A 24,761-nucleotide genomic window follows, 5' to 3' on the forward strand; every position below is an offset into this window, starting at 1 on the left:
TGGGGCAGGTGCGCAGGTGTGTGAGTGTTCAGGAGTGTGTGTGGGGTCAGGTGTTTGTAGATACAGGAGCGTGAGGGGACCCAGGTGTGTGTGGGCCCATGGGTGTGTTGGGGTTCAGGTGTGCGGGAGCGGGTTGGGGGCAGGTGTGTGGAGGAGGTCGGCTGGGGAAACATGAGGGCAGCTGGAAGGCAGCTGGGAGGCCACCAGCCTGGCTGGCTGCGTGTGGCTGCCCTGTGGCTGGCGGTGGAACAGCAACAGGCTGCCGGCCTGCCGGCCGTCGCACCTGCGGCTCCTGCAGGCCTGCCCCAGCCAGGGATGCGGGGTCGGCGACCGCAAAGCCTGGAGTGAGGCTAGTGCAGTCCAGTCGCAGGGGGCCGGGGTCGGGCGGTGCCGACGCCACGCTGCGGCGCGAGGAGAGCCGCGCCAGGCTGGCACGGGCCCGCAGCCGCAGGCTGCTGGCGCCGCCAGCTGGCGCGGCGCCGCCCTTGACAGCCGGCCGCAGCGCCAGCCGCAGCACTGCCACGCCGCACTCCTCTGCCGCCTCTTCCGCCTCGGGAATGCCACGGGCAGGCAGCTGCATGGCACGAGGGAGGCTTGAAGGGTGGCACTCGGGGGGCTTGCCTCTCTCTGTCCCACACGACCCGACCTCACAGGCAGCGCCCAGGCCAGCCCACAGGCTCGCGCTGCTGCCGGCGGCTGCTTTCGGCGGCTGCGGCGGCGGCCGGTGGCCCCACCAGCAGCAGACGGGCGCCGCCGTCGCGCAGCGTCTGCCCAAACTCGGGTGCCTTGTAGTTGGGATTGGCGGGCAGCAGCACGCAGCGCGCCCAGAACACGCCCAGCGCGCCCACCACATACTCTGCCGTGTTGTCCTGTGCGGGTGTGTTGAAAGGGGAGGGGAAGGGGAAGGGTAAATGGAAAGGGGAGGGGAAAGGGAAGGGGAGAGTCACGGCAGGACGCGGGCGTGGCGGCGCTGGGCTGCGATCCGAGGGAGAGGGGACGCAAGCTGCGAGGCGTGACTGTGGGCTGCACGGCGCGGGCACAGGCGGGCACCGAGGGAGACGAGAGGCGGCACACGGGGCCTCACGTCTGAGAGCGCAACTACGTCCCCTGGGCGCAGCCCGCTGGCCAGCAGGGTGCTCGCCAGCTGCACATCAGGAGAGATGGGCGGCAGGTGGGTGCTGGCGGCAGGCGAGCGGGCAGCGGAACACCGGCATCAGCCGTCAGCCCTCGACCGCCGCCGTCCCCACCTGTACTGCCAACGCCTCCAGCTGCCCTCTGGAAAGCGACACCCCTCCCGCCACGCCCGGCAGATGCAGCGCCGGCGCGTCGCTGTCGCCGTTCTCAGACAGGAGGCTCCGCAGCGTGCGCAACACCACAGGAGCCTGCAAGGGGCAGGGCAGGGTGGACGAGCATGCGGCGGCGGCGGCACGGGCGGCGGCGGCGGTATGTGGTTGGCGGCAGCGCGGGACTGCAGCGCATTCGCCTCCCGCTGCATGTGACAAGTGCCCAGTAGCGGCAGGAGCAAGCGGCCCACCTCCCAGTCCGCCGTGGCCATCGTGAGGAGGCAGATGGCGCCTGTGCAGGTGCCGCTGCAGCACCCTGCTATGGTGCACGCAACATCGTGCGGGCGTGAGCACGATGGTGTGTCCTGTTAGGTTAGGGGGCTCCTCAGGAAGCGATCTCGAAATTGCTGCTCCCCTCCCCGACTCTGTCGATGGCGTATCGTGATCAGGAAGTCTCACAATGCAGGAGGGGACGATTAAAGAATCAAAATGGCGCTCGTATGCTTGCGATGACACATCAGCAACACAGCCACCGAGATCTCCTCCGAAACCCGCCCCGTTAATCGGAGGTAACTGCAGATGAACAGAATGGGTTCCGAGAACATTGCGGCGGTGCTACACGGCGTTGATGACTTGCGGGTGCAGCCCTGGCCTCTCACAGGTGCCTTCACCCTTGATCAGAACGAGCGCATGTTTGTGGCCGGCGGAGAGCTCCAGGCAGCAGCACAATGCGCGTGGGCGGCAGCGAGGACAGCAGCAGCGGCGCGCGCACCCACCGCGTGTGGACGCCTGCTCCCCCTGTTGGCACTGCAGGGGAACCTCCTGATGGCTGCGTGCGGGTTGCCATCAAGGCTGTCGGCATCTGCGGCAGCGACGTGCACTACTGGAAGCGGGTGTGCGCTCCCCGCCTGCCGCCGAGCGCTCCCAGCCGGCTGGTTCGGGCGCCTGGGCCCTCCAAGCAACGACTCGGCATGCCCTGGCACCTCTCAGCCGTGTGCTGCTGCCCTGGCCTGCCTGTCCCTTGGCCCTGCAGGGCCGCATCGGCCCGTTTGTGGTGGAGCAGCCCATGGTGATCGGCCACGAGTCTGCAGGCACAGGTGGCTTCCGGCTGGCTGCCTGCAGTACCGGCAAGGTGCCGTGACTGCGTCAGGCCTGTGCCGCCCCCTCATGATCATGCCTCCGGCTCCTCTCCTCTGTGGCCCCTGCAGTGGCGGCCGTGGGCAAGGGGGTGGACTCGCTGCGGGTGGGAGACAGGGTGGCTCTGGAGCCGGGGGTCCCATGCTGTGGGCACCGCCACAGCAGGTGGGCCGCCCCTGCGCGCCGCATGGCTCTGGCGCTGAGGTGGTGCTCCCAGCATCCCACTGGCGTTGCACTGCCAGCGCTGCCGGGGCGCTGCCGCCGCTATCGCTGCAGGGAGGGGTTGGCCGATCCTGTCCCGTGCACTGCTGTCACTGCTGCTGGTGCCGGTTTGGTACTGCAGGGAAGGGCGGTACAACCTTGACCCCGCCATCCGGTTCTTTGCCACGCCGCCCATCCATGGCTCGCTGGCCTCCCTGGTGGACCACCCCGCAGACTGGTGCTACCCGCTGCCGGCAGGGGTCAGCCACGAGGAGGGCGCCATGTGCGAGCCGCTGTCAGGTGACGTGCGGCCCCGCCCGGGTCCCCTTCTCGCTGGCTGCCGCCTCTCCCACGACCCGGGCTGACCCATGTGGGGTGACCATGCGCCAGCCCTGTGCGCGTGGCCTGGTGCAGTGGGCGTCCACGCATGCAGGCGCGCCGGGGTGTCGCCGGGCAAGCGGGTGGCGGTGATGGGGGCAGGCCCCATCGGTGAGATGTGCCCGCCGCCTGCTCCCCGGCCAGCGCCCTCCTGCGTGCCATTGCCAAAGCACGCCTCCCTGTCTCCATGCATCTCAACTCCATTGAGGCTGGCATTTCTCTCTCTCAGCAGCGCTAGGCCTCACCTGGCATCTCACCCTCCCACCCGCGGCCCTGGCCATACTGCCGAGCGTGTGTGCAGGCCTGGTGGTGCTTCTGGCGGCACACGCCTTTGGTGCTGATGCTGTGGCCGTCACTGACCTGAAGGAACAAAACTTAGTGCTGGCCAGGCAGGTGGGCTGGGTGGGCGAACGCACGGCTCAGGTGGTGGCTGGCTGTTTGCACCCAGCACACCACGAGTCCCGGCCGGCAGCCTGTATCTGGTGCAGGCATGATCCCTGCGGCGCACCCCACACCTGCGCCTGCCCCAGCGCCACATTCCCTGTGTGCAGCTGGGCGCCAGCGCGGCGCTGCAGGTGTCTCCCGACCAGCAGCCCGCCGACATTGCGCTGGCGCTGATGGCGGCGGCCGACGCTCCCGACGGATTCGACGTGGTGGTGGATTGCGCCGGCTTCCAGCAAACGATGCAGGTGCGGGGCGTGCAGTCAGCTAGCTGTCGCTGCAGTGCATGCTGCTCTCAAGGGACCCGCCACCGCCTGCCTCAGCCGTGGTTGGCCGCCGGGAGCGGTTGGCTGCCCCCCACCTTTGCCGTGTGCGCGTGCTGCCCTGCAGACGGCGCTGAAGAGCTGCATGAGCGGCGGCAAGGTGGTGCTGGTGGGGATGGGGCAGGAGGAGATGCAACTGGGGCTGGGCGAGGCATGCATACGGGAGGTGGACATTCTGGGCAGCTTCCGGTACTGCAACACCGTGAGTGGGTGGCAGGGCAGCACCGAAGGCGGTAGCAGGGTAGGGCGTGCTCTGCGGCATGCATGCCTGATTCGACCAAGTATCGGCAAGCTCCCTCCTGTTTTCACGGCAGGCAGGGTGGCACCAGCCTGTACCGCCAGGCCTGCCCTCCTGATCGCGGCTGCTCCCCTCCCACGCCTGTCGCAGTACCCTCTGTGCCTGAGCCTGCTGTCTTCGGGCCGTGTGGATGTGAAGCCGCTGATCACCCACCGCTTTGGGTTCAGCGCTGCGGAGGTGCTGCGGGGGTTTGACACGGCGCATCGGGCGGACGCCACTGGGGCCATCAAGGTCATGTTCAATTTGTAAAGAATGGGCCACGTGCTGTGGGGGGGCTGCAGCTGCGGAGCTCAAACTGAAGAGGTGGCCAGGTGGGGATCAGGAGGGTCGCGATTTCACATCGCATGCTTCCAACAGCGGCAAACGGAGGTATCAATTGGCGGTACCACACAACAGGCTGGAATGAAACAGTAAACAGGGTCAGGGACGAAATTGCACGTGCTGATTGTACAGCGCGCACAGAGCAGCCACGGGCTAATCTGCTCCTGCCAACAGCTCGGAAACAGCAGCAGCCCCCTGTCGCTGCTCAAGTGCTTGCAGCGCCGGCGCCTGCTCTCGCTGCCCGCCGCCTCCTCCACCTCAGGTTCCTCTGACGACGTTCCACAGCTGGCATCGCTGCTGCAGATCCACCCCTGTGGGCGTGTCTGAAGCCGGCACCTCCTGCTGCTGCTCCTGCTTGGCTTGCGCCGCCGATGCCCCCGCAACAGCCAGCCCCGGCTGCTGCTCTGGTCCTGCTGCCGCTGCCGTCTCCTCAGGCAGCAGCCCCACCTTGCGGTACCCATCAACCCACTGTTGCTCTGTCTGCCGCAACAGCTCCTCCCAAGTCTCTATCTGCGGGCAGGCAGTGAAGTTCAGGGACGAAACAGTTGCAGGAGCCAGGTGAACAGGCTCAAACACGTAGCTGAAGCCATGCCTGCATACCGCCCCGTCCATTCCCTGCCTGTCGCCACCCCCGGCCTGCAACCGGCCCAACACTCGTCCTCGCAACGAAAAACACTCTGAGTGAATGGACGACCATTCTACTCACCAAGTGCAAGTTTTTGTGGCAGGTGGAACACAGGTCCATGGCTGGCACGCCCCGCATCTCCTCCACTGCCCCCTCAGGAAGCTCCAGGTGTGCTACTGCCACAAGCCTGATCGGGCGCCGCTCCAGGACCGCGCTCAGCTCTTCATGTAGCTGCCGCAGCCGCGTGCGGTAGAATTCAGCCCGAGCTGCACAAGAGGCAGCCAGCCGCCGTCTTGCGTGGCCACCGCCCAAACAGCAGTGTGCCTGACCGGCCGCGGCCAGCCAGTCACGAGAATTGCCTTCCAGCATGGCGGCCCGGAACTGTGCAGAAGGAGCGAACATGGGCTGAGTCCCAACTCACGCGCTGACTGCTCGGGGCGGTACTCAGGTTGCCTCCCGGGCTGCGTCGGAGGCGGCCAGGTGCGGTGCGCGGTGCAGCGCTTAACCCTCGCGGTGCAGCGCTTAACCCTCGCACCTCGCACTCCTCTATGCCTAACTGCAGGCCCTGAATGCGCAGCTGGAGAAGGCGCTGCGGGTCTCGCTGCTCTGGCGGCTTCGCACGCTCCTCACGGAGTCCTTGGCGCACGACCATGCGCAATTCGAAATGTTCCCCACTTCCTTGTGCGGGCGCACGCGGCTGGGCCGCAAACAGGCCCGCCAGGCCGCTGCACACATTTTGCAGCCACTGCATTAAGTTAAGCAAAAGTTGAATTAGCAAGACTGGTGGCCATGGGCCAAAAGCTTGCACTGCAAGGTCATGGGCTTGCTGAGTTGGCATGGCACCGCCGCCGCGCCCGCCTGCCCGCCTCCCCGGCGAGGGGCCCTGCCCCTGCTTGCCCACTTGGTTTGTGTGGCACCCGCCTTGGCCCTGGCTGCACTGGCCTCGCAGTCTGCTCGCCAGGGAGCGATTATGTGGTCGTTGGCAGCAGGCCGCATGCGTGGTGTGCAGCGTACACCTTGATCACGTGTGCCCCCTGCCCAAGGTCTGCTCACGCGGCCTATCATAGCGGGGTGACTGTAACACCTATCTAGCGTAGGATGCATTGAACGACCACACGATCAGAGTGTTGGCGCTGCTGGGCTGCCCCAGGCCCTCAACGTTGTTCTGCCCCTTGGGATCGCCCCACCTCCTGCGACTACGCCACCGCCCCGCGCCTGCCACCACCAACGCCCAGCTGGCGGGCATCGCCATTGGAATGGTGTTGCCACAGGCCACGTGCTTCGCCTGCAGTAGTAGATACAATTGGCGAAGATGGCCAGGCTCGCCAACGCCGCCATTGGTATCCACTACTGCCGCCGCAGCGTGCTGGGCCTGCGGCCCTACCTGCTGGCACCCTATGTGGCGGTTGAAGCCACGGTCGCACCCGCCTGGCAGCCGGGAGGCAGACCCCAGCCTCGCACGCCGCGATGCCCGCCTGGCATTGCAGGCCTGGCCTGGTGGCGGGGCTCTGAGCAGCTGGGCACGGCGGCGGCCCTCATGATCATCCACCATCCTAGCCTGTGCCCTGGACCCTAAACCCTTTCTCATTCTAAATTCATCCAGCTTAACAAACGCTTGCCCGAGGGCATGATGAAATGGAACGTGGCCAGCAGGCGGGTGGAGACGGGCTGCGGCATATCTATGTCTCGCATCCGTCAGGGCATTGCCGGCCTGGGTGGGTTGCCGTGGACAAGGGACCCCGTGGGCAAGGGACCCCGGGGAAGGGCCGGCTGCGACCTACGGCTGGCGAGGGCGGGAGGCCAGGTAGAGCTCGCCCTGCATCTCGTACAGCCGGCTGACCGCGCGCGCGAAGGCAAAGCGCTCCTCGGCGCCGCCCAGCCGCGCCGCGGCGGCGGCCGCCTCGGCCGGGGTTCCCGCCACGGGCGCCACGCCGCCCTGGGCGCCCACATCCCGCCGCAGGCGGGCGCCCTCCACGGCGCCCTCAAACTGCGGGCGGCACAGGGCGGTTGGGACAGGGCGGGGCAGTGGATGAGGCATGGCGTATCACATCCCTCCCCATCCTACCCCACACCCACGCCCCATGCCCAATACACTCTCTTGAGAGTCCTCTCTTTCGCACACACGCAGCACTCTGCCGCCACCACACCACACACACAAACACACGCATAGCCGCACACGCAGGCGCACCTGCAGCCCCTCCAGGTCGAGGATGCCCTCCCCCTCGGCACCCGCCCCCGAGAACAGCTGGTCGGGCGGCGCGGCGGCGGTACACACCAGGCGGGTGCGGTGGTTGTACAGCTCATCCACCAGGCTGATGAAGCGGCGCGCCTGGTCCCGCACCTGCGTGCACGAGCACAGCGGCGCAGGGTGGAGCGGAGCGCGGCAGGCATGGGCGCGCTGCGCCTGCCGCGCTGTGCCTGCCCAGCAGCTGGGTTGAAACGACACAGAACCACCACCGCCACCACGAGGCCTGCTGCCGCGCGCCTGCATGCTCAGCGGCGGCACGCCCTCCAGGAAGACTGTGTGGAAGGTCTGGGACAGGGCCACATAGTCTGCCGTGCCCAGCGGCACCGCACACAGCTCTGGGAAGGAGAAGCGCGCGGCGCCGCCGGCGCAGCGCGCCACGTGCAGCCGCCGCCCAAACATCACGCCCAGCTCCCTGCCGGCGCCCCGCTGCTGCTCCTGCTGCTGCCGATCATCAGTGGCTGGCGCGGCCTGGTCGCCTGCTGCCGTCAGCGCCCGCCACTGGTGCTCCAGCGCGGCCTCGGCGGCGGGGCCCAGAGGAAAAAAGTAGGAAGCGTGTGGCGCCGGGGCCGCTGCTGCGCCCAGCTGCATCCCAGTGGTGCCGTTGTCACCCCTGCCAGCTCCGGCGGCCGCCCCTGCTGCCGGCAGCGGCCGCAGCAGGGTCGATGCCGCCAGCAGGCGGCGGTAGTCGCGGCCCGAATCCAGGCACACCACGTCGCAGGCGGCCTGCAGGCTGGCCCTGAAGTGCTCAAACAGATCCTCATGCAGGCCCTGCCTGCACACACGGGGCACCGGGCAGGCAGGCTGGCAGCGTCAATGCCGAGCCAGCTCACAGGTAGCAGCTGTCGCCGGCTCGGGTGAACGGTAGGGCTAGGTGCGGCTGCCAGAACGCCCCCACAAGGAGCAAGCAAGGACCCCAGCTCCTGCCCGCGGCCTGCCCCCGCACGTGCCTGTCCAGCTCCCAGGGCGCCCGATTGCTGGTGGCCACCACCACGCAACCCTCTGCCAGGAGCGCCTCCACCAGACCCTTGAGCGCCACCGCCTGTGGGAGGAAGGAGGGACAACCAGGCAGGACAAGGCTGGCACAGGCACACATGGAGCAGCACGGCCATTGGCTGGGCACAGCCCAAGGCTGTGTCATAGGAGTGAACCGCCTGCTGGATGAGAGGGACGAGGGACGCGGATGGTGGAGGCAGCGGCGCGGCTCACCGTGAATGGATCGGTGACCTGCAAGCAGCGCATGTGAGGCACGGCAGCGGGGCACGGCAGAGGATGAGGGCATCGTGGGCAGCGGCAGCGCAGCGGCATCCCTGGTGACGCTAACGAACACACACACACACAGAGCAACGGGCGTCGACACTCGCACCACCCGGCGCAGGCCGCAGACACAGCCGCCGCCACATGCAGCAGCAGGCACAAGCCCGCTGCACCTGGACCTCGTCGAAGCACAGCACTGCCGCAAGGGTGGGACCGCCGCCGCCGCCGCCTGCCTCCCCCTCTGCCGCCGCTGCAGAGGCCGCCAGCTGCAGGGTGTCGCAGTTGCGGATGAGGGCGCGGGCGGCGTCGCGCAGGACGGGCGCGTTGGCGGCGGCCAGCGCGGCAGAGTGCTCGTCTGGGGAGCGGCTGACCTTGTCGCGCATCATTCTGCAGGGAGGAGGGCAGGCAGGGGGGCAGGCAGGCAGGCAGCCGTGAGCAGGAGGGGGGCAGGCGGGAGTTGGTGGAAAGGGGACCAAGCGAGGGCAACAACGGCGTGGGTGGGAGTGAGGCATGCATCGTCAACGAAGCGCTCGCCCAAGCACAAGACATGCACGGGCAGCGGCGGCTCGCCGTCTGTAGGCCAGCCGCGCCAGCTTGCTGCGCCGCAGCTTCTGTGCGATGGGGTCCAGCCTCAGTAACTGCTGCCAGGTGCTGCTGCTGCCGCTGCTGCTGCTGCTGCCACCGCCGGCACCTGTGCCTGCAGATGCTTCTCCTGCCGCTGCCGGGCCGACCGGCTGCTGGTGCTGCTGCCGCTCATGGTCGCGCTCCTGCTGCTCCCGCAGCGCCGCAGCGTATGCGTCCATCTGCTGCCGCTGGCGCGCCATGCGGCCGCTCTCGATGGCATGCATGCGGCTGCACGTTCCAAAGGGTGGGTGGGGGTGAGGCGGGGCAACAGAGCGGCGGTTCACGACGGCAAGGGAGGGGCCCGCCTTAGGGCGGCATGCCGCCTTAGGGCGGCATGCCGCCGGCGTGGCCATGGCATGAGCACAGCGCTCCTGCTCTCGTCCAGCCGCCCCTCAGCATCCATGCAAGGGCGCGGCGCTCGCCTGTGGAGCTCCAGCATGGCAGAGTTGAAGTGCAGCCTGCGGTGGTGCGGCACCGTGCCCTCCCGCAGGACCGCCGCCGAGAAGAGGTCCATGGCGAGCGACTTGCCGCTGCCCACGCTGCCATGGAGGTAAACGCCCTTGGGCGCCGCCGGAGGGGCCGGCGGCAGGCCCAGCTGCTCCCCCAGCCGCGGCTCGACGCGAGCCCTGGCCAGCACGCGGCGCTGGTGGCGCGTGCGGCGCGGCGGCGGGCTCAGCTGCGGCTCCTCGGGCGCCTCCAGCGCAGCGCTGATCCAGCCCGACACTCCGGTCAGCCTGCTGGCTGCCGCCTCCTCCGCCGCCGCCTCCTCTGCCTGGAGGCGTGCCTCCTCCTCCTCCACCAGCCGCGCTGCCAGCGCCTGCCGCCGCTGCTGGTACGCGGCGTGCTCAGCTTGATAGGCCGCCACGGCGGCGTGATGCCGCCGCAGCTCCTGCCGCAGCACCTCCAGGCGCTGCACGCAGGCCTCCTGGTGGGGGTCGTGCCTGAGGGTTCCAGCAGCCACGAGCGCGGCGTAGCGCTGCGTGAGGGTGACCAAGCTGCTGCTGCCGTTGACATTTGCGGCGGCGGCGGCGGCGGCGGCGGCGGTGCAGCCGGAGGGGCCAGCTGCCGCCGCCTCCGCTCGAATGCAGCCATGGCGAGGTACCTCTGGCTGCATGACGCAACAGTGGCCGCCCCAGGCTGCAGCCGCCTGGTGAGCAGCATTCCTGAAACAGCCCGCATCAAAATGATGCCCCCGCAATGCCAATGCCACCAATTGGGCCTTCCTAGCAGGTAATGTGAATTCTCTATGGTTCTGCGCCTCTCTTCAGGCGAGAGGAGCAGGTTGGTGTGGGTGGCTGTCGCCACGTGTGCCCCACACATGAGGCAGTGCTCAACGCCAGTCGACAGTCAGCTTGTTAGGGAATCGGCCGACGTTTGGGTGGACAGGCACCCCTGCCCGCTCCCCACCCCTGCCCGCTCCCTTGCATTCGCGCATTGCCGCGTCTGGGGCCCTCCCGTCCCTCAGTGATATCATGGCATGCTGCGGCAGCGGTCTGGCCAGCGTGGGGCGGCTGCTGGCTCGACCTGTGGCGCAGTGCCGGGCGTTTAGGACCGCCAGCCTGCCCGGCCGCCTGTCTGTAGGCTTGGGGAGGTGATCACATGGCATCCATCACGGCGCATGTGGCGGCGGTCGTGGTTCCCGCAAGTGCGGTGGCGGCGGCGGCGGGATGCTGCCTGGCCTTAGTCGCTGCTCGCTCAAACCATCTGTCCTGGTATTCGGTGCAGGCCGCTGGCAGCCGAGGGCCCCGGCAGCATGCGGCAGCCATGGCGCGGCCTGGCCAGCAGCAGCCTGCGCGCGGCGGCAGTGGACGTGGAGCAGCAGCAGGCGGCCGCGTCGGCCGCCGCCGCCGCCGCCGCGCCGCTCCAGGATGTCGTGGCCGCGCTGCGCTCGCGCGGCCTGCTGCAGGACGTCACCTCTCCCGACCTCGCCGCCGTCAGCACCCAGGAGCAGCTGCTGGCCTACTGCGGCTTTGACCCCACCGCAGAGAGCCTGCACCTGGGCAACCTGCTGGGCATCATCGTGCTGGCCTGGTTCCAGCGCTGCGGCCACCGCCCAGTGGCGCTGCTGGGGGGCGCCACCGGCCGCGTGGGGGACCCCTCGGGTGCGTGAATGCTGCCGGTGCAGCCTGTGCAGCCGGTGCAGCCGGCGCCAGTGGTGAAATGGGAGCCAAAGCCTGGCAGCGACACAGCCGATGCCTGCACACTCTGCATGCTCGCCTGCGCCGCTGCCGCCGCCGCCGCCGCTGCCGCTGGTGCGCTGATGCACTCTGGCCTTCCCTCCCCGGTGCAGGCAAGAGCGCGGAGCGGCCTGTGCTGAGCGAGAAGGTGATTGAGCGGAATGTGGCGGGCATAGAGCGCACGCTGCGCACGCTGCTGCAGCCGCCGCCGGGCAGGTGCGGTGCGGCGTGGGTGCGGCTGGCGTGGGCAGCGACCGGCGTGTGCGCTGCAGTTTGGCCGCTGCCTGTGCTGCCTCTCCTTCTGCTGAACTCAACCATGTGCGCCAGTCGAAACTCCCCTGCTTGCCTGGCCCCCGATGATGCTGCCTGACCCCTGCTTCCCTGGGCCCTTCCGCGCTGCCCAACCCCTGGTTGCCGCAGCGGCCTGCCCGAGCCTCTGGTGCTCAACAACCTTGACTGGTTTGGCGGCATGGGCCTGCTCACCTTCCTTCGGGAAATCGGTGCGTGGGGGAGGGAGCGGGCTGCGTGTGGGAGCTGGGCAGGGGCGGTCACAACAGGGCTGCCTGGGCCTGCCTGGCAGGCACAGCAGCCTGGCTGGCCTCATCCCCTGGGGTGCCTGCCCCACCACTGCCCGGCCTGCGCCCGCCGCTGCAGGCAAGTACGCCCGCGTGGGCACCATGCTGGCTAAGGAAAGCGTGCGGAAGCGCATGGAGAGCGACACCGGCATCTCCTACACAGAGTTCACCTACCAGCTGCTGCAGGTGGGTGGGTGGGTTAAGATGGCGGGCAGGGACGGCCCTGGGGGACCCTCCGCAGCCGTGGGTGGGCCTCAGGGGCTGCGCAGCCGCTCCCAGCTGCCGTGCTGCTCAGCTAGTGCGATCGCCTCGTCCCATACAGTGAACACACCCTGTCGACACCGCCCTCACCTCACACACCATGTGTCCTGCCTCCCTGGTCCCCCCCCCCCCCCCCCCCCCCCCCAAAACACACACACAATGCAGGGCTACGACTTTGTGCACATGCGGCGGCAGTACGGCGTGAGGGTACAGGTGGGCGGCTCTGACCAGTGGGGAAACATCCTGGCGGGCACAGACCTGATGCACCGCATGCTGGGCGGGCCGGAGGAGGGCGAGGAGGGCGCCGACGCCGCGCAGCAGGACGGCGCAGCCAGCAGCAGCAGCAGCGGCAGCAGCAGCAGCAGCAGCGGTAGCAGTACCAGCGAGGCGGGCGGCGGCGGCGGTACCGGCGAGGAGCCATGCTTTGGCCTCACCTTCCCGCTGCTGCTCAAGGCCGACGGCAGCAAGTTTGGGAAGAGCGAGAGTGGGGCGCTGTGGCTGAACGGCGACATGATGAGCCCCTACCAGTTCTACCAGTTCCTGTTCAAGACCGCAGACGCAGGTGTGGGCCTGGCCGTCGCTTTTGTGAGCTGGGCGTGCTGCTGGGGGGCCGGCTGCTGCACAGGAGGCAGGCGGGCATGCTGCGGCTGCGCAGCAGCAAGGCGCGCGAGCATCCAGCTGCTGTGGCCGGCAGCGGCCCTGTCCCCTTCTCCTCGCAGTGTGCCGCCCCCTCCCCGCATCCCCCGGCAAACACTGCCTCCGTGCTATGCCCTGCCCCCTGCTGCCCCGCAGACGTGCTCAAGTTCCTGCGCATGCTCACCTTCTTGCCGCTGGAGGAGATTGAGGCGTTGGGCGCATCCATGCAGGTGCGTGCGGGCTGCCGCTGGCAGATGCCGGCACCCCTCCTGTCACCCACACCACGCCCCGCCCAGCTAGCTTCTCCTCCTCCGCGGCTGCGCTGCCTCCTTGCTTGCCCCATGCCAGGCCGACAGCCTGCTGCACACCCAACCACCCCTGTGCTACACACACCTCGCCCACGCTACTCAACCACCCGCATGCAGAGCCCCGGCTATGTGGCCAACACGGCGCAGCGGCGGCTGGCGGAGGAGGTGACACGCTTTGTGCACGGGGAGGAGGGGCTGCGGCAGGCACTCAAGGCAACAGAGGCGCTGGCGCCGGGCGCGGGTGGGTGTACTGGGGCAGCCGGGGGTGGGGGGGTGGAAAGGGCTGCTGCCGCTGCGCATGGCTGCCCTGTCCTGTTGCCGGCCGCCAGCCGGGCGCCTTGGCTAGACCGCTCCCGTGCCACCTGCCCCGCCGCCCTCTACCCCACCCTGCTGCCTCTTGACCTGCCCCCTGCCCCTTGAACCTTGCGCCCCGCCCCCTTGGTGTGCCTGCAGCCACCAAGCTGGATGCAGACTCCCTGGAGGCGGCCGCCGGAGACGCCCCCTCCGCCTCGCTGCCCCGCGACCAGGTGGTCGGAGCCCCGCTGGCGGACGTGATGGTGGCGGTGGGCATGCAGCCCAGCAAGGCGGCAGTGCGGCGCATGATCAAGGTGAGCGCGTGTGTGTGTGCAGCACATGTTTTTGCGTGTGTGGGTGGTACGGCCTGGGATCCCGTGGCCTGCCCGCCCTGCAAGGCAAGGGCGCAGGTGGTAGGTGCTTCTCGTCCTCTTGCTTGGCCTGTGCCAGCTGCGGCACGCCGACACGTGCTGCCGCCTTCCGCTGCAGGGCGGCGGCGTGCGGGTGAACAATGAGAAGGTGGATGACGAGCTGGCTGCCCTTGGGGAGGATGACCTCATTGACGGCAGGCTGGTGCTGATCGCTGCGGGTAAGAAGAACAAGATGCTGGTGCGGGTGGCATGAGCCCCGGTCGCGCGCCGTCGGCACAGGCTGGCCGCACAGCCAGCCGTAATCAGCACTGCTTGATTCAGCACTGCTCTCTTGTTTGCCTGTTTACACTGTAAGCGGATGCATGATGGGCATGTGTTAGTCCGATTCGCAGCCCTGACAATGGCTAGTATAGCGTCGAGTCGCAACCCAATGCTCTACAAGATAGTGGGGTGGTAGAAAGGGCGCACCGAGCGCCTCTCAACAGAATGCCTCTCAAAAGCCTCTCAAAAAAGGAAAGGAGCAGAGGAAAGGATGGAAAGGAGCAGAGGAAAGACAGGGCGGAGCAGTTGCCCTGGCGGCGTGGGAAACAGAACCAAGGAGGGAGAGGGCCTCAAGCAAAGCGAGGGCGCATTGCATCGCAGCTGCAGCTGGTTTGATTCTTGGTGCAATACAGGGAAGTGTGCAGGTGTATTAGTGATTGCAAACATGATAGAGGGGAAGCAAGGTCAGGGATAGGATGCCGCACCAGCTGCTCTCAACAGCAGCGGGGCCGGCGTCACGTAGTGAGTCACTTTGCAGGTGCAATGCAGGCTAGGTCCTACTGCTGAATGGATGCAGGCTAGGTTTTGCTAAATGGATTCATAGAATGAGATGAGATGAGATGGGATGGGTTCCTGGACCGGGCACTTCACTTCAGACGAGCTGTTGCTGGGCCGCGGGGCCGGCGGCGCCCGCCAGGTAGCTGCACCAGTCAAAGGCGCAGGACAGCAGGGCCCAGCAGATGAGGCCGGTGTGCAGGGCGCAGCCGTCCAGGGTCAGCCCGTCGATGAACTCAAACAGCGCGGCGTGGGCGCCCTGCTCCCGCTCCAGGCCGGCCGCCTCGCGCTGCTGCTGGTGGGCGCGGAAGAGGCGCGCTGTGGTCACCGCTTCGTACAGCAGCGGGCACAGCAGGCCCACGCCCAGCTGGCACCACGCCAGCAGCGCGCCGCACTCTGCCGCCCCGTCCAGCGCCACCAGCCGCGAGATGGGCAGCGGCACCAGGCACGCCACCGCGCTGACCAGCGCATACGCCTGGTGCGTGCCGCGCTGCGCCGCCGGGCTGCTCATAAGCTCTGTGGAGCAGATGTGCTCGTTGGAAGGCAGCGCGCACGCGGCTATGGCCGCGCTGACGGCGGCAGCCAAGCTGCACAGGCGGAGGGCGGGGGCGGGGGTAGGTGAGCTCGGTATGGATGCGTGCAGCACGCAGCGAGCGCGGCAGCCAGACCAGGCAGCACATGACGCTTGGTGGCACCACGCCAGCACCGCCGTTGGCTCACCCCAGCCGCACTCGCCACACGAGGCCGTGGTGCAGCATGGCCGCGGCGCCGCTGAGGATCAGCAGGGAGGCCAGGTGGGTGGCCACATCGGCCCAGCCGTCGGCGCCGTCGGGTGCCCCGGCTGCCACCAGCAGCTGCTGAGTTAGCACCGACCCGGGGATGGACAGCCCCAGACCAAAGGTACCAACCCGCATGGCCGCCATAGGCCACTCGCGCCAGCGGGCAAAGCTGTCGCGCCAGGGGCTGGCCCGCACGGCCAGCAGCGCGGCGCAGCCGGCGCAGTAGGCGAGGAGCGCGGCGCAGCCCACAGGTGACAGCAGCGGGTAGAGGCGGATCAAGGCCGAGACATAGAGGGCCTGCGACAGGGACGGGGCGGCAAGGCACTGATTCCATGGCTGGCGGCCAGCAATGCAGATCGTCGAGGCAATGGCTGCGAGCCTGCGGTCGAACTCTAACGCCAGGCGGCGGCGCCGGCGGCGACGGCCTCACCAGGGTGCACCACTCTCCAGTCGTCTGTTTGGCGCAATACGCATTCCACCGCGTGTAGAAGGCCAATTCTGGCCCTCCTGCCAGCCCCCCGCTGCTATCGGCGTATGCACTGCAGCGAGTCATAGCCGGCCCCCGCGGGCCCGTCTGCAGCAGAGGCCCCGCTGTGTGTACCGGGGATTGATGCGGCCCACTCCTGGACGGGGCACAGGCGGGGCGCCACTTCGCGGCCGTGAAGCCTCGGCTGGCAGTCCTTCAGGATGGTTGGTATGAGAGGATGACAAACGGCACAGACGAAAGAAAAGACGAGCACCTTAAATCCCAGCAGGCCCATGGCGGCGCCAGGCGTCCGACGGGCGCCAGGAGTCGCCGACATCATCAGCGCGGGGGGCTGTGAGCATCCTTTAATAAAATATAGGGAAGAGGTCAAGCGGACCCTTGGGGTGGAGGGTACGTTTGCACCCGTCTGCAAGTTCGTCTGTGCCCCCAAGTTCGTTTGTGCCCGACGCTCCCCGCCGCGGGCCGCGCCACCGTGCTTGCTCGTAACAATCGCCCTGCTGACAGGGTCTTCCAGTTTAAGGGCTTGTGCTGCTTAACGAGTGTTCTTGGCATCGCTCATCGAGAGGAATGGTCCATCTGCATGGGTGCGCCGATCCCGCTGAGCATCCACAGCGCGCCCGCATGGGGCAGCGGAGCCTGTGCGTTCTCTCATTATGCGCGCGAGCCTGGTCGGCTTGCGAAGCCAGGAGGTCGCGGCCGCATGCAATTTGTGCAAAGCATAGTCGCTCGCTTTGGTCTGAAGCGCGAGGCCGGGGCGAGCCCAGCGTGCAGCTCGCCAAACAGCAGCGCAGCCTCAAAGGGCTGCAGTGCGCAGCTGGGGAGCTGCCACCTGCAGGGCCAGAGCACCGCAAAGCGTGCCAAGGTCATGCCGCGCGGCGGCGAGCACCAGCCGCCGCCCTCGCCTGGCTTTAAGGCGAGTGTGAGGTGGCTGGCTGCTAGGCTGAGGGCGGCCAGGCTAGCGAGCCATGCCCCTTGGCACCACACTCATTCGCCCAGCCCCTGCAGGCCAACCCACTGTTCGATGCCGCCTGTGGCGCCGGCACCACCAACCCGCTGTTCGAACAGGAGGAGGGTGACGACGAGGCAGACGATTTCGACATGATCAGCAGCAGCCAGGAGAACGACAGCTTCATAGGCAACGGCTGGTCAACCGTCAACACCGCGATCGACGGCAACCAAGGCCCGTTTGCCGAGATTGCTGCGCCACCACAGGCGGGCAGCGGCGGGCTGCTGGCTTCCTTCCGCCGCGGGCTGCTCGCTTCGCCGGTCTTGTGTGCCGTCACACGCCTGCACCAGTGCGGCCTGCACCCACTGGGCCGCGGGCTGGACACAGTAGACTTCACCCTAGCAGGTATCTATACCACAGTCAACCTCCTTCGACTGAGTGCCGCCAGGCTGGTCCAGCAAGGGCAGCACCCACCTGCTCAGCAGCTATGGTTGGGCCTGCTTAGGAGCAGTGGTTGTGCTCCCCAGCTGCTGCTTGGCATTAATGTGGGTGCTACTGCGCCATGCACCGCGTCGGCTTGTGCGTACGCGCCTGTGGTGCAGGCATGCTGGTGCTGTGCCGCCGGGCCAAGCTGGGGGATGAGGAGCTGGCACCCGAGGTGCTGCTGACCATCCTGTGGTGAGCAGCAGGGTTGTTGGCAGGCTGGGTGGATGCTTGTGGGTGCTGGGACAGGGGAGGGCCGTGCTCTGATGCTCTGGCCAGCTGGCGCTCGCCGCCATGCCAGCTCTGGAGCCAAGCAGCAGTCCACCACCTGCCAACCTCCCTGCCTGCCCGCTTGGCGAGTGCCGGCAGCAGCGCACTGCCCCATCAGCCCTTCTCACAACCTCTGTGCAGGATACTGGAATCGGGTGCCTCGCAGTGTAAGTAGGAGATGTGCGAGTTTCAATTGATGCTGCAGCACCGGGCAGCAGCAGCAGCAGCTGATACCCTTCCCCTTCATCAAGCCTGCTGCTTGCAGACCGCTCGGGCCTGGAGGTGTGCCTGCACACCTACCTCAGGCTGCACCCACAAGGGCGCTTTGTGGCAAAGGGGCTGTACCGTCGGATGCTGGATCTGCAGGTGGAGGTGGGTGCTGCTGTGCTGCGCTGCCGTGACGGATGCTTAGCTTTGGCTGGCCAGGGCAGGGCCGGGTGCAGTTGCATGTCCGGTGCCAAGGCATGTGCAGGCGGCGCGCTGTGCATGGGGCTGCAGCCGGGGAGCCTGCCGCTTGGACCTGCCGCCCTGCTTGGCATGCTGTTGGTACTGCTGCCTTGCCCTGGCCCAGCGCTGAGAACAGACGTGCTGTCTGCTAATTGGAGGGGAGGGGCCGGCCCATCCTGCGGCGTGCCTGCACGCAGATCCTGAAGCGGTGCAGCTGGCGGGTGCTGCTGCTGGATGCGGGGGAGGTGCGGGCTGCGCGGGACGAGCTGCAGGCTTACCCCTCCTTTGACCGGCTGTGTGACTACATAGAGGACAGCGCAGACGGGCTGCGCCCTGTCGGCGACTCTGGGCTGTGCTGCGGGCTGAGGCTGAGCAGCGACGACGACGGCAGCTTTGGCGGCAGCGACGGCGACTTTGGCGGCGGCGACCAGTGCGGCGATGCCGCAGGGCAGGAGTCGGCGGCGGAGGGGAGCGTCGGGGCGGCGCCAGCGGGCATTCCCGCGGCATGGGGGGGCGTGGGGAGCCTGGGCGGCAGCCGCGGGCAGCAGGCGCCGTGGGCGCCCACCAAGCGCTCTGCCCGCTCCGACCTGGGCTGGCGGCCGCCGCCCGATGCGATGACCTTCCACACCAACTGGAGCTGATCCGCTGGGGCCGTGTGTGTTGTTTGGGTGCGTACATCAAAGCATGTGTGCTGGTCTTTTCCCGCTGCAATGCATATGAATGAGTGTGCATGTATGATAACATTTGCGCCGGTCCAAATTCAGGACCAGTGCTAGCCAACTCGCTCCCTTTTGCCTGCGTGAATCTGTTTACATGCCTGGCAGTCCACTAATCCTTAAAATTTGTCAACAAATCTCCTTTCTTGTAGATCCCCCTCACTCTTATGTCCTCCACTTAGCTGCCTGCTCCTCTTGGCGCTGCTTATGCTGCTGCTGCTGCTGCTGCTGCTACTGTTGCACAACCTGCTGCTGCTGCTCCTGAGCGTGGCCCTGGCCTGCCTGCGCCGAGCGCTGGGCTGCCTGCTCCGACCGCTGCATCTGCGGGAAGTTGCGGCGTGTCATGCGGCGGCTGATGGACTCGTCCTTGCGCATCTCGCGCAGCACCTCCTCCCGGCTGCAAGACAGGGCGGTACAGTATTACTCACCTGCGCTGACCAGCTGTCACCAAGAAGGCATGCCATGACATGCCATGCCTCGATGCAGCCAGCGCAACCTCCCGGCAGGCAACCGGTGTGCAGGGCGGCCCAGGATCCCCACCTGAACCAACTGCTGCTGCCAGTCAGCATCTCCATGCCGCCCTCGGGCTTCCAGCGGCGGGCCTTCAGGGCAGGGCACCCATGTGTGCGGGGGGGGGGGGGGGGGGGGGGGGGGGGGGGGGAGCCGTCTAAAGCACCACGGCAAACCCACACAGACCGGGAAGCACGCCGCAGAGAGCAGCCAGCACAGCACAGCACAGCACAGCACAGCACAGCACAGCACAGCACAGCACAGCAGCACGATACAGCACAGCAGCACGGCACAGCACAGGCGCATCCACACGGCATCCAGAGCGCAGCGCAGTCCAGCGTGCCTTGGCATCGATGCCCACAATGCGGTAGTCATTTGTGAACAGGCGGCGCAGCAGCTGCTTCACCGGCTCCCGCTCGCCCGCCCGCTCCGCCCTGCACCAGCGGCAGCAGCAGGCACGCACGGGTGTGCGAGTGTGTGGGTGTGTGATGCAGCAAGGAGGGAAGTGCAGCACAAGTGCGAGGCGAGCGGTGATGGAAGGAAGGCAGCCGCCAGCGGCGCACCGTGCCACGCATCTCTCCAGCAGCGCCAGGCGCGGCGTGTGCCCCGCCGCCTCCAGCGCCTCCAGTGACTCCATCATGCCGGCAATGTCGCCTGCGGGTGGTGGGTGTGTGTGGGTGTGCGGGCGCTGGGTCTAGTGGCGGGGTGGTGGAGGGCAGTGGTGGCAGGTAGTGGTCGCAGGTAAGGCGGTAGGGCGGAGCGAGGCAGCAGGCATGGGGCGCGTTTGTGGCGGTTCTGGCAGCGCACACTCACGCAGGCACGCACGCATACACAGCAGCAGCTGCTGCGCGAAGCCGCACACACAGGCACCCACTCACCAGCCACCACCGCCGCGTTCACCAGCTGGTGGTGTGTGTGCGCGTTGGCCTCCACGCCTGCCCCCTGCATCTGTTCGTGCACCCTGTGGGCGGTGCCCACGTCGCCCGTCTCGATGCAGCCCTGCGGCAGCAGGGGGGGAGGACACGGGGAGGGTGTACGCGTGTGAGCGAGCGAGGTCGGGCGGGCAGGTGGGTGGGTGTTGGTACCCTTGGCTTTGCAGCGGGTGGCAGGCAGCAGACCAGGGAGTGCTCCCGCAGGCATGGCAGGCCAAGAAGAATGCGCTGATGAGACACACACACACACACACACACACACGTGTATATACACACACACTCCCTCTCTCAGACACACCTGCATGAGCGCGTTGTATGTGTCGGCATCCGGCGCCACCCCCAGCCCTTCAAACGCATCAAACGTCTCAAAGGCGCGCCTGCAGCAGGCGGCAGCGGCGGTGGGATGAAGCGGGGAGGGCCGCCAATGCCATCACACCTCGCACCTCTCTCTCTCTCTCTCTCTCTCTCTCTCTCTCTCTCTCTCTCCACATCCACACCCACACACCCACAGCCTCACTCACTTGAGGTCCCCAATCTGGCAGCAGGCCGCCACCACCAGATTGAGCTGGGTGGCGCTGACGGGGCGCTCCTGCACGCGCACAAAGCTAGAGGGGCAGCATTCAGGCCCTTGCACCGACGTGCACCAGCCCTGGCTGGCTGCCCGGCAGCGCCGGGGCCAAGCCCACCTTTCCAAACGCAGTCGGCCAGCCCCCGCCCCCGCCGCGGCGTCAGCCTCAGCCTCAGCCTCAGCACCAGCAGCAGACACGCAGCAGCGCACCCTCCGAGAACACACAGCATCCGCAGGCCGGCGCCCGCCCCCACCTGCTGTGCCCAGGCCTCCAGAAGGAAGAAAGCGGCGTCGCATCGTTCCTCCGACTCCGCCAGCGCATCCACCGCCATGGGCAGGCCGGCGTGGTAGGAGGCTGCCCCGCCCTCCTCGGGGTATGCCTGCATGATATGTATTGAAACAGCGGGGAGGGGGAGGGGAGTCAGAGGGAGAAGGAGGGGAGGGAGGGGGAGGCAGGGGCTCGGCGGGAAGGGTGATGGGAGCCAGAGGGAGAAGGAGGGAGGGAGAGGCAGGGGTGCGGGCGGCTCCCCGGTGGGTTTTGCGCGGCGCAGGCAGCCAGGAGCCACGCGGGCGACCCTCTCCCTTCGACGCTGCGCTTGCAGCCGCCAGGCAGCCGGCACTGTTGCCGGCAGCGTCCCCCCCCCCTTCCCACACACACACCACGGCAGCTGCGGCGGCCCCTGCAGCAGCCCCCCGGCGCCCCACCTGCTGCATTGCCTCCACCGCCCCAAACAGCCCCTCCAGCTGCCCCGCCTTGGCGTACGCGTGGATGTGCGCCAGGTGGGCGAGCAGCGAGGGCGGGCGCATGCCGCGGCGCTGCGCCGCCACAGCCGCCGCCTCCTCCCGTACCGCCTGCGCGTCCAGCCTGGCAGAGTCGGGCGTGGAGCGGTCGGGACGGAAGCGGCGGGCAGCCGCCTCGGCCGCCTCGGCCGCCGCCACGTCGCTAGCCTCCAGCTCCTCACCCCACTGCTCCAGCTTGGAGCAGGCAGCGGGCTCGGCGGCTGCCTCCCCGCCAAGCCCCTCCTGCCCGCCCTCCGCCCCAGCCGCATCCGGCGTCGCAGCAGCGCCCGCCGCCGCGTCGGGCAGCGCAGCGGAAGCCTCGGCCTCTGCAGCGGCCGCCGCGGCCGCCGCCGCGTCCTCCTCCGCCTCCTGCCGCCGCTCCAGCGCCGCCACCTGGCCCAAGTGCTTGGCCAGGGCGCCGCCGGTGCTGGGGGGGTTGGGCAGCGCCACCGACCGCTCCAGAAGCTGCAGCGCATGTAGAGGTGTGTTAAGGTGGTGCGCGGGACGGGTGGGTAGGTAGGAGGATGCCAGGCAGGGAGGCTTGCATGCGGAGGTCCGGGAGCGGCTGCAACGGCTGCGGCGCGGCCAAGCGAGGCGGGCACGCCTGGACGGGAAGCAGCGGGAGCTCCCCAGCTCCTGCCTACCCACCCGCCCCATTCGATCGCCCAGCCACCCCACACACACTGCCACCAATGCCCACCAATGCCCCACCCTCCCCACACCCACCCTCCAGCATCCCCCAACACTCGCCACCCTCCCTCGGCTGCCTGCCTGCCGCGCCGCACCTGCCACGTCGCCTCCGCCAGCTCCACATCCCCCCGCCCAGCAGCCACCTCCAGCGCCCCCAGCAGCAAGCCCTCCTCCACCTTGAGAGGCCGCGTCACGGGCTCACCCACGCCAGGCACCTCCTGCACAGCGGAGGGGCAGGAGGGGTGGCGGCTGCTGGTGCATGTGCTTGCGGTACGTGCGTGCGGTATGTGTGTGCATGCTGCCATTGCCTTGAACGGGTGGGCACGCGGCAACGGTCTTTGGGAAGGGCTGGACGGAGGAGCCGGAGCAGGCTGGGGAGGGCAGGAGGTGGCAGCATGGCAGCTCACCTGGAATGTGGAAGTGGCCTGCTCCAGCCGCCGCACACACTCCAGCAGCGTCTTGGGTCGCCCCGCCAGCACAGCCATGTGAAGAACGTCTGCAGGGGCAGGGTGGGAGGGGGAGGCGGGAGTGCGAGCGCGCGCGCGCATGTGTGTGTGTGGTGGGGAGGGGTAGCCTAGGCCAGGCACCCTCTGCCCGTCAGCGGGCACAAGCAGCGGGCACAGGCACGCCCCCACGCTGGCGCTTCCACCGCACCTGCCACCAGGAAAGCAGGCACCCGCAAGCCCATCGCCTCCAGCTGCTCCAGCAGGGCCAGGGCGCTGTCAAAGCGCCCAAACCTGCAGGGGGAGGGCAGGCAGGCGGCACGGTACCGCATGGGTGACCGGCTCATCCCCGCCGTGCTGCGCCGCACGAGGCGCCGCACAGTTGCCACGCCGGCTCACCGCGCCAGCTCCCGCACGCCGTGCATCATCAGCTTCCCCAGCTCCGACTTCTGTGTGGGGTGCACAGCCAGCCCCGTCTCCGCCACCTCATCAAACATCCTGCAGGTGTGTGTGTGTGTGTGTGTGATGGGGAGGGTGGGGCGGCATGTGTGTTGTGCGGGGAGGCAGGGAGGAAGGAGGGGAGGAGGGGGCTCGTGGCGGGCGGCCTCTGCGGCAGGGGAGGCGCAGGGGAGGCGCAGGGCAGCCGCAGGCGGGCGGCAGGGGGTCGGGACAGGCAGGGCTCACCTCTTCACGTAGGTCAGCTCCGGCGTGGTGCAGCGCAGGCACGACTCGATGGCAAACATGAAGCAGCGCAGCGTGGGGGTCAGCCCCCGGTCCTGCGGTGGTGGTGGTGTTGGCACGATGAGAGTGCCATATGGGGATGGTGGTGCGAGGGCATGCAGCAGGCAGCAGGCAGCAGCAGCGGGCAGCAGCAGCAGGCAGCAGCGGCAGCAGCAGTGAGTCCATGCTGCCCCCCAGGCCTGCCTACCTTCATACGCAGGATTGTTGTGTAGGCTGGCGACCCGATGCCTTGCCTGGCCATCTGGCGCAGGGCGATGACGTAGCAGGCGGGCTGCACGGGCAGGGGGCGGGGGCAGGGGCGGCGGCCTGGTGAGGACGCCCCGCAGCAGCAGATATGCGTGCCACAGAGGCCTGCGCCGCGGTGAGGCCTGCGTTATGCTACACAGCCGCCCGCAACAAAACAAGCATACAGTCGCAAAGACCCGCGCGCCTCCCACCACGCCCCGCCGCCGCCGCTGCCACTGCCAGCTGGCTGGCTTGCCTGCGGCTCCACCCTCAGCTTGACCATCAGCTCAATGAGCTCAGACATGTGGTGGGCGTGGCAGTTGGTGGCAGCCAATACCGCAAAGTACAGCTTCCAGGCGTAGGGAGGCGGTACCGCCAGCCCTGCAGCCCGCGGGTCCTCCCCCTGAGGCACACCAAGGGCGAGGTGGGCAGGCGGGCAATCAGGTCAGGATCAGGAAGAGGTCAGGCGGCTGAGTGGTCCAAGCAACCGACACCGCAGGCACACACACAATCATTGAATCAGTCAATCAAGCACAAGCGATGCGCACCCGCTGCAGCGCTTCCTTGAGGGGCGCCAGCGCCGCCTCAAACGCGTGCTTGGCCTCCCACGCATCCTCCCTGTCCACATGCCCCCGCAGCTCCCTCACCAGGGGCAGATCCAGGTCCTCCCAGCCCTGCAGGCAGGCAGGCAGCAGGCAGGCAGCCAGGGAGGAGGGCATGGGTCACCAGCAGCCCCAGCCATCTTGCAGGTTGCCGCCAGCCGCAGCTCTACGGCGGCCACAGGGCCGACACGTCGTGATGTGGCGCCCACGCCCTGCAGCACCCCACCCCCACCTGCTGCTCCCAGTGCTGCGGCACGTAGATGCGCGGCTTGCGAGGCGGAGGCCTGCCTGCCTCGCCGTGGCGGCCCCGCCCGGCGCCAGGCCGGTGTTGGGATGGCTCCCGATGCTGCCTGCCTCCGGCCTCAGAACTGATGCCCTCACCCTCCTGCACTCAGCCGCACGACATAAGAGTGTGGTGATGGCCAGCGTGTGGGAGCAAGAAACCAGTGGGGCAAGAGGCAGGGCAGGCAAGAGGCGGGCGGCGGCGCCAGCCTGACCACGACCCAAACCTGAGGCGTCCAGCGGCGCGCCCAAGGGCCTCACCTGCTGTTCCGCAGCAGCATCGGCAGCC

At 68.2% G+C, this 24,761-nt stretch overlaps 6 protein-coding genes across 6 annotated transcripts in view; 2 read left to right on the plus strand and 4 right to left on the minus strand.

The window, feature by feature from the left end:
- The window catches only part of CHLNCDRAFT_144896 (hypothetical protein), a gene marked incomplete at both ends in the record, with an annotated part of 17,401 nt that extends 15,846 nt beyond the window's left edge, over positions 1 to 1,555 (minus strand). The window contains 5 exons of the mRNA XM_005848416.1: positions 284 to 574; positions 735 to 869; positions 1,085 to 1,144; positions 1,248 to 1,382; positions 1,535 to 1,555. Coding sequence (XP_005848478.1) covers positions 284 to 574; positions 735 to 869; positions 1,085 to 1,144; positions 1,248 to 1,382; positions 1,535 to 1,555 — 642 coding nt within the window. The remainder of the gene's footprint in view (positions 1 to 283; positions 575 to 734; positions 870 to 1,084; positions 1,145 to 1,247; positions 1,383 to 1,534) is intronic.
- A 316-nt stretch (positions 1,556 to 1,871) lies between these two features.
- CHLNCDRAFT_30796 (hypothetical protein) lies at positions 1,872 to 4,324 on the plus strand (the record flags this gene model as incomplete). Its single annotated transcript, XM_005848218.1, has 10 exons — positions 1,872 to 1,944; positions 2,097 to 2,176; positions 2,317 to 2,380; positions 2,492 to 2,585; positions 2,764 to 2,921; positions 3,036 to 3,110; positions 3,301 to 3,392; positions 3,551 to 3,688; positions 3,831 to 3,965; positions 4,152 to 4,324. 10 exons carry the CDS (start codon positions 1,872 to 1,874, stop codon positions 4,308 to 4,310), a joined length of 1,068 nt encoding a protein of 355 aa, XP_005848280.1. The 3' UTR covers positions 4,311 to 4,324.
- A 2,460-nt stretch (positions 4,325 to 6,784) lies between these two features.
- Positions 6,785 to 9,707, minus strand: CHLNCDRAFT_22490 (hypothetical protein; the record flags this gene model as incomplete). The annotated part of the gene is made up of 6 exons (XM_005848417.1): positions 6,785 to 6,907; positions 7,196 to 7,348; positions 7,454 to 7,713; positions 7,864 to 8,023; positions 8,199 to 8,384; positions 9,498 to 9,707. Coding segments are annotated over 6 exons (1,092 nt in total), but the record flags the coding sequence as incomplete, so codon positions are not given.
- Positions 9,708 to 10,886: 1,179 nt separating this feature from the next.
- CHLNCDRAFT_48743 (hypothetical protein) lies at positions 10,887 to 14,008 on the plus strand (the record flags this gene model as incomplete). The annotated part of the gene is made up of 10 exons (XM_005848219.1): positions 10,887 to 11,235; positions 11,424 to 11,526; positions 11,731 to 11,810; positions 11,965 to 12,071; positions 12,312 to 12,359; positions 12,561 to 12,708; positions 12,939 to 13,012; positions 13,208 to 13,331; positions 13,544 to 13,698; positions 13,874 to 14,008. The coding sequence occupies 10 exons, from the start codon at positions 10,887 to 10,889 to the stop codon at positions 14,006 to 14,008; spliced, it is 1,323 nt and encodes a 440-aa protein (XP_005848281.1).
- Positions 14,009 to 14,083: 75 nt separating this feature from the next.
- Positions 14,084 to 16,111, minus strand: CHLNCDRAFT_57619 (hypothetical protein; the record flags this gene model as incomplete). Its single annotated transcript, XM_005848418.1, has 3 exons — positions 14,084 to 15,158; positions 15,292 to 15,534; positions 15,891 to 16,111. The coding sequence occupies 3 exons, from the start codon at positions 16,109 to 16,111 to the stop codon at positions 14,669 to 14,671; spliced, it is 954 nt and encodes a 317-aa protein (XP_005848480.1). The 3' UTR covers positions 14,084 to 14,668.
- Positions 16,112 to 18,930: 2,819 nt separating this feature from the next.
- On the minus strand, positions 18,931 to 24,753 carry CHLNCDRAFT_144903 (hypothetical protein; the record flags this gene model as incomplete). Its single annotated transcript, XM_005848419.1, has 19 exons — positions 18,931 to 19,096; positions 19,240 to 19,301; positions 19,508 to 19,643; positions 19,773 to 19,863; positions 20,088 to 20,208; positions 20,440 to 20,518; positions 20,663 to 20,730; positions 20,964 to 21,089; positions 21,415 to 21,954; positions 22,275 to 22,397; positions 22,587 to 22,675; positions 22,834 to 22,916; positions 23,022 to 23,120; positions 23,307 to 23,398; positions 23,551 to 23,634; positions 23,857 to 23,991; positions 24,137 to 24,262; positions 24,423 to 24,474; positions 24,734 to 24,753. The coding sequence occupies 19 exons, from the start codon at positions 24,751 to 24,753 to the stop codon at positions 18,931 to 18,933; spliced, it is 2,292 nt and encodes a 763-aa protein (XP_005848481.1).
- Positions 24,754 to 24,761: the final 8 nt, after the last annotated feature.

The sequence above is a fragment of the Chlorella variabilis genome (genome assembly GCF_000147415.1).
Source record: "Chlorella variabilis unplaced genomic scaffold CHLNCscaffold_8, whole genome shotgun sequence".
Classification (NCBI taxonomy): domain Eukaryota; kingdom Viridiplantae; phylum Chlorophyta; class Trebouxiophyceae; order Chlorellales; family Chlorellaceae; genus Chlorella; species Chlorella variabilis.